Source organism: Panthera onca, chromosome B2, assembly GCF_046562875.1.
Source record: "Panthera onca isolate mPanOnc1 chromosome B2, mPanOnc1 haplotype 2, whole genome shotgun sequence".
Classification (NCBI taxonomy): domain Eukaryota; kingdom Metazoa; phylum Chordata; class Mammalia; order Carnivora; family Felidae; genus Panthera; species Panthera onca.
In genome coordinates, this window is record NC_138343.1 from 41,449,195 (window position 1) to 41,456,625 (window position 7,431).

Genomic DNA, 7,431 nt, shown 5'->3' on the forward strand with positions numbered 1-7,431 from the left:
CTCAAAAATAAATAAACATTAAAAAAAATCTAGTGAAAATTACGGATCTTTTCCTGGAAACACGCTGATGAGCATACAATCAGACGTAGACTTCAGGAGGCTCAGACCCCTGAAGCTGTGTACCCAAATGGTAATGCTGTTTTCATTCAGTGGTGGCAGTACGTGAATTTATTCTCTTTATGCCTGTCCATATTTTCTAAAGTTTCTAAAATAAACATGTACTGCTTTTGCAATAAATAATAAACAAGAAAAAGAGAGAAAGAGAATGTCTAAGAAAAAAATGAGGCAATTCTAACTCAACTGGAGGCCCAGGGCAGCATCTGTGATCACTGAGTTCTGTGACCAACACCTAATTGGACACAGACTGTCTGGAATTGTCCCCCATTTGTTTTTTGGGCAAGACCATTCAGAAAGACTCATTACTCCAAAACAACCAACCTGAGAGCCCCTCAATGTTCCCACTCCAGATACACAAAGGAGTAATGATGGCCAGAAGGGCCCTGAGGCTTCCTCCAGAACACTGTAGTTACTAATCCATTCAAAGACAAACTAGTTTTCTCCCTGTAAAAGAAAATGCGTCACCCCACACACGGATCTACTTGTTCAGAACAGAGACCAGCCTGAGTGGGATGTGGGTGAGACTCAGACTGATGCTCAGTCAGGAGGCCAGCACAGCTGCAGGGAGACGGTCACTGGAACGTGTCAATGTACAAACGCGGGGGGAGCAGAAAAAGGACTCAGCCCCAGCTCAGCAGGGCTTCCAGGCACCCCAGAAACTTTGCAAAAACCAACTTGGGAGAGGGGCAGAGAGCAACCAAATCTAAGCAGCAACAGGTGAGGGGCAAGTTTTTAATAATCCCGGTAGGAAACAAAAGGAGAGACACATTCTGGTACACTCAAGCCAGCAGGAGAACGATGTCTTGAAACATGAAGCGGATAAACATGTGGTTCCCCTCTCTGTGGAGGCACTTGGGTCCTAACCATGAGGTAAACAAATCTAACAGAACACACATCACTCCCGGCAAAGAACCAAACCCTGAAGTCATCTCATTGGCCCCTGGAAGAGAGATCAAAAGCCTGTGGCCAGCTCGGCTGTTCACTAGCTCCCCACACAGCAACCCTGAGCCAGTGAATCATCTTACTACAATCCAGTGGGTAAAACAATAGGCAGATGCTTATCTTATGCAGACAACTTGTCAAACCAGAAGGAATGACCCGAGAACTCTCGCAGGATTGAGAGTGATCAGGGCTGTGTCTCAGTGCAGGGGCAGGAGGCCTGGCTGGAGCCTGAAGAGGCCCCTAGCAGATTTTGAGCCTCTGAAAACAGGAGATAGGAATCAAAATAGTATTGATTTTCAGTGTGCATACAAAAACAAGTCAAAACCAAACAAACCCTGAGATCCATTTTGTCCCTGACCTCCTCTCCGTTCAAGATGGGGATGGCCATGAAAAGCTGGACTAAGAGGTTTAGGTACTAACGGAAAACTTGTTTAGAAAAAGACGGAATCACCCTTGTGCTCTGAGGTGTGGCTATTATCAAGTAAACTAAGGAAAGACATGAAGCAGTTTTCTAAACTGGAATTAGGGGTCGAATCTTCTAAGATAGGCACTTCTCATACACATCAAATCATCCGTCCCATGTGAGACAACACAAGTTGCTGAGCACCTGTGGAGGGTACAGCCCTGCTCTACCTACTGTGGAGAATTAGAACAGAACAGGAAGACAGTCTTTGGCCTAGAGGAGAAAAAGGAATGAAACCAAGTATGGGAACTTCACTACAATAAAAGTCCATGCCTTGTAAAGAGGTCCTTTGAGTACTTCAATAAATACTCGCCTAGGATGGAATCCAAGACAACTGAATTATAAGAGTCGAGAGCAAACAGCGCTGTGGTGAGATTGCAGTGAACGCAGAAAGACCTTGATGGCCACATAAACACAGACACAGTGAACTGCGGCAGTATAAAGACTCAACTGTTTAGTAAAGTTGGAAGGAGGACCCATGAATGATGTGGAGGGCGCTGCCACAGCAAGTGCCCAGAGACCAAGTCCTTCTTGGACAGGATCCATGGAAACCAAGTCCCAAGCACAAGATTCCAGAACGGAGTCACTGATGGCCAACAGGCGGCACTTACAAGTCTTAGGGCAGGGCCAGGGAGTCGAGTGGGGGTTTGGGATGTGTGGCAGCACTTCTGGCTATTGACTACTTTTCTCAAACTCCTTCCCCACTCCCTTTTGTTCATCTTTAGTTCTGTTACCAAAGTTTTCTTTTTTTTTTTTCTTTTTTATTTATAGATTTTTTTTTAAACGTTTTATTTATTTTTGAGACAGAGAGAGAGCATGAACGGGGCAGGGGCAGAGAGAGAGGGAGACACAGAATCGGAAGCAGGCTCCAGGCTCTGAGCCATCAGCCCAGAGCCCGACACGGGGCTCGAACCCACAGACTGCGAGATCGTGACCTGAGCCGAAGTCGGATGCTTAACCCGACTGAGCCACCCAGGCGCCCGTTACCAAAGTTTTCTGATTCCCTAATCACCTAGCCCGTTCTTTTCCCTTGGACCTCCGATGGGAATGTCCCTCTGTATTACACTTTCCTATGCTTTTTCCACTAGCAGGCTACTCTGGACTATGTCCCTTCAAGTCTGGAAAGCCCCCAACTCACACACTCGTCTCTTAAAGCTTTTAGCTATAGAGATGTCCACTTGACATGCACATCCTTGTCTGAATTGCTAAGTCCTCCAGAAAACCCCTTAGCTAACTGGAAAAGATGAAGAAAATTCCCTCAGGCTTTACTCATTTCAACATACTCTGCACTGGTTTCTGATAGATGATTATTATTCATTCAGATAGTCACGTCTGTTTATTTTTCTTGTTTTAAATACATTTCCTTCCCACGGGGCGCCTGGGTGGCTCAGTCAGTTGAGTGCCCAACTCTTGGTTTCAGCTCAGGTCATGATATCACGGTTTGTGGGGTTCGAGCCCTGCACTGGGCTCCATGCTGACAGTGCGGAGGCTGCTTGGGATTCTCTCTCACCCTCTCTCTCTGCCTCTCCCCCACTTGCTCTTTCTCTCAAAAATAAATAAACTTAAAATAAAAAAAAATTTAAATACATTTCCTTCCCAAGAGTGATAAGGCAGGAATGAGATCTAACACAATCTTTCCCATAAAAAGTACTAATGGTCCTCGGCGAGTTAAGTGATGAGAGTTTTCACTGGGGGAGAACCACAGGGAAGCCCTTCTGTCGAGTAGCCCAGTGATATTAATGGTGGAGAGGGAAGAATGCTGGCTCTACTTCGAGGCCATCACTTACTAGCTGTGTGATCTTGGGCAGCTACTGAACTCCTCTGGGCCAGATTTTCTCATTGTAAAAATGTCAGTAATATCCACTTGTAAGAACTGTTGAGAAGGGGGTGCCTGGGTGGCTCAGTCGGTTGAGTGTCCGACTTCGGCTCAGGTCATGATCTCATGACCGTCTCTGTGCTGACGGTCAGAGCCTGGAGCTTGCTTTGGATTCTGTGTCTCCGTCTCTCTCTGCTTCTTCCTTCTTGCACTCTGTCTCTGTCTCTCTCAAGAATAAACATTAAAAAAAAAAATTGAGAAGGCTGAATAAATGTATGTGGAAAACCTAGCACAGTGCTTGCAGCAGGGTGCATACTAAACCACAATTTCCATTCTTATCTTCCTTCACTTTTGCTTTTTCCAGGATCTTTTTTGCTTTTTTTGTGTCCCTCTTATCAACCTTAAACCAGCAGCACAACTGACATTTCAGCCCAGGCTGTCCTTTGCTGGGGATGCCATCCTGTGCACTGGATGTTTTGCAGCATCCTTGGCCTCTACCCACCAAATGCCAGGACTACCAGTTGTGACAACCAAAAGTGTTTCTAGACATTGCCAAATGTTCCCTGGGGGACAAAACTGCCCCCGGTTGAGAACCACTGCTTTAGCCTGAGAGTCATTACAAGCAAGTGTTGGGTGTTCATGAACTCTGCCTATAATTAGGGAGTACTGTCTGATACTCTAAAAAGTAGGATGAGTATTTTCAGCAAAACACCCAGCTTCCTCCCCACAACTTTAAATAGTGTATCAAGACAAAGTGGTTTCATTTAAAGGCTTTGAAGACAGGTGGTTCTCAAGCAGAATAAAGAATATGGTAATGCCTTTATGTAAGGTCACATTGATTCAATGATTTAGCTTTTAGGTCTGACGGCGAGTAACACCAAAGAGTTACCAACCCAGATATTTACAGAGAGAAAGAGTTGAAAGACCAATCTGATTATAGAGTCCATCATTTCACAAAATCTCCAGCTGAAAAAATTTGAATCTCAAATACTCTTTTGTAAACAAACAAACAAACAAACCCTGATTCCTCTCGTACATTCTCTGGAAACATGGCAAAAAACTGTTTTCAACTTTCAATTTCACAATGGATATGTAAACAGCAGGTGTTAGAGCCTGATGCTTGGTAGACACCCTCAAAAATCTTATGGGTATATGCTTATTGTGCAGCATGTGTAGAGATGAAACATCTTACTAAGTCCTTCTGTCATCAGCATGATCTCTTTGGTACCTTTCTTTATTAATGGATTAGTTTATCTAATGTTAACCAGGCAGTATCTGAATTATGTCGTTCTTTCTAGTAAATGTTCCATTTTCCCTTCACAGCTAAGTTCTTCTAACATACCTATTTCTGTTTCTTCATGAGATCTCTCTTTGATTTCCCCAAACTGGGACCCCCCTCACCTCCCCTGAATCTGCGAGCTGGAGGCCAAGCCCAGTTAGTTGGGGCCAGGCCTACCAGGAGCCCGGTCTGCCACTGCTGTCTGAAAGCTAAAAAGAGACCCTTTCTGAGACAAATCCAATGGATGCTTCATTTGGTTCTTCTTTTTGGACTTTTCTGTTCCCTCTGACAATAAGGATTACCCTTTCCCTCTGGATACCTTTCAGCTTTGAGGATACGTTGGCCAATACTATGCCAGAATCTTAAAAAACAAAAACAAAAACCAGTATCACTTTTGCACACCACTCATCCTTTCCTGCTTCCAGCAATGCACAAAGGAAGGCTATGTCCTAAAAGACCTTTTCGCTCTCTGCCAGTCCATCCTTTTTTTACAAAGCCTGTTCAAGACACATTCCCCTCAGTAAAACTTCCAATTGGGTTTCTGTTTCTAGTAACCAAATCTCCCTATATTTAGTCATGTAAAAACTTGCATTTGTTGGAGCATATACATATCATCTCATTAGAACCTAACTTCTCAGGAAAGGGGCTGTATCTTTTCTTTTTCCAGACAGAATTCCTTGACAATTTGAAGTCCAGTACTTGGCCTTCTGTAAGCTCTCAGTTCAATTCTGGAAGCAGGCTGCCTTTCCAGACTTAACGATTATAGAAAAGGAGAAGCACCATCTAGCATGTGCCTGCCTCAGCTGTTCGGTGGCTTTTCCACCTTAGCTTCCACTTCTCTGGGAGACTAGCGGCCAGGGCGGAAAAAGTCGCCATCAGAACACAGCATTTTCGGATGAGAAACTGGGGAGGGTAGCCACATGTCCTTCGCTCATGGTTCAGGGATTTTTTTTTTTTTTTTTTAAACGAGGGAGGTAGCAGCTGGGAAAATACGGAAATCAAAACTAACATGCAGACGTTTACCGAAAACTTTTCTGAACCCCGGGACAGGTTTCTTCCTGCCCTGCTAACCAAGCAGGCCTTTCTTTCCGTCCTCCCCCCCGTCCTCCCCTACTAGTGAGAACACTTGCGAGCAGTGGGAAGTCAAGATAATAGCTTCAGGGTCTGGAAAGTGCTTCCAAGCACCCCCAGAGCGCCTGCATCTCCCGCGTTTCAGAACCGCGCTAAGGAAAGGGAGGGAGGGGCGTATGGAGGCTGAGGGAAGCAACCTCCCCCGCTCTTTCCCTCACCGTTAGAAGGTAGCCGGGACCCAGGACTCACCTTCCCTGAACCCGCGAGCTGGAGGCCGAGCCCAGCAGGTCGCGACTGGAGCAGCCAGGAGCCCTCGGAGCAGCCGTCCACAAGGATACACCAGCACATTGAGAGCCGCCATCTTGAAAATTAACGGTGACCGCTAGTACACTTCCGCTTCCGGAACGGCGCGCGCGCAGCCGCAATGGTGAGCAGGAAGTGTGCAGCTGTGGGAGTCTCGCCCCGGTCGCCTTGAATTTCTAGCTTCCTCGCCTCTCCGGCTTGGGGCTAAGCCTGGAGCCCTGTGTGAAGTCTGAGTGATTCCGAGGGTCCTGGGCAGGTGTTCTAGTTCTCATATGCCAGTGCTCGAAGTCTCAAGGTCTCTTTCGTTCCCTGACAGGTTTTCTTTGTAAAATCACATACACTACACCTATTTCCTTAAAGCTTTTAAAATTCATATGCGGATTTTTTGCTTCTTGTGGGTGGGGGTAGGCCTGTACAATAGAGGTTGAAATGGTTAGGACTCCGGTTCTGGAACATCAGGTATCAGGTAGATCTGGCATAGAATTAATTCCTCCCTTCTCCATCAATCTCTCCTCCAACCCCAATACACACTTGCCTTTCATTCTCCTATATTTAACACTTCCCTTTGGCCTCAGAGCCTTCGTATAGCTATTTCTTCTGCCTGCTCTTTGGCCACCTGGTAAAACTCCTGCTTATTTCTCCTGCTCAAAATTCACTTCCACATTAGTCTTCCTTAACGGGGGTTACTGGCTCTCAGCGCTAGATAACTCCATTTTAGTACTTGGCACAGTCGCGGTTTTACATCTATTTGTATAATATTGTTTCTCCACCAAACTGTAAGCTCCACGAAGGCAGGGATATTGTTTTGTTGTTGTTGTTGTTGTTGTTGTTGTTGTTGTTTTGACTTCTATCTCCAGCAATTAGAGCAGTGCTGACACATAATAAATGCAATGTATAGTTGTTGAATAATGAATGAGTAGAATCTATTTTAGAGGGTTGCGAAGATTAGATAAGACCTAAGTGCTCAATAAACAGAAGCTAATTATAAGGCAGTTACTGAGATGGCCCACGTGCTAGGTACTTTACATAAGTTTGATGTACTTGCATAATGAGCAAGGTTGCAGTACTTAAACCACAACGGCCTGGTTTTCTCTCTTTTGGATTTGCAGGATAAATAATATGCTCCCCTAGAGCTACATAAGAAACACACACAGCTCAATTCTTCCACTTGATGGCTAGGATATTCCTCTTCCACTCTCCATAATTAACCTGAAAGGGGGATTTTATAGTTTTCCTACTCTGACTCATAAATGGGAGAACCAAGCTCATTAAATGGCAGAGCATGTTTCCTGACAAAGGGGAGGGAAGGAATCCATCTTTCAGTTGGGACTGTCACCCCTGGTGGACTAGGGAGATGCAGAACAACTGCTCCATGGGGAGCTTGAGTGATACCACCATGGACAAGAACAGTAGAAATGTGGCATTGGGTTACCATAAAAC

The 7,431-nt window shown here is 45.3% G+C and overlaps 1 protein-coding gene across 2 annotated transcripts in view; it reads right to left on the bottom strand.

Annotated features, from left to right (window-relative positions):
* Positions 1 to 6,080, bottom strand: part of MRPS18A (mitochondrial ribosomal protein S18A) — a 16,591-nt gene extending 10,511 nt beyond the window's left edge. Inside the window, exon 1 of one of the 2 annotated variants that reach the window (XM_060615622.3) lies at positions 5,938 to 6,077. In XM_060615622.3, the coding sequence (XP_060471605.3) occupies positions 5,938 to 6,049 (112 nt within the window). In that variant the 5' untranslated portion in view covers positions 6,050 to 6,077. Of the gene's footprint in view, positions 1 to 5,937 lie in introns of both variants that reach the window. The other variant, XM_060615623.3, reaches the window with a different exon arrangement.
* Between the last annotated feature and the right edge of the window lie 1,351 nt (positions 6,081 to 7,431).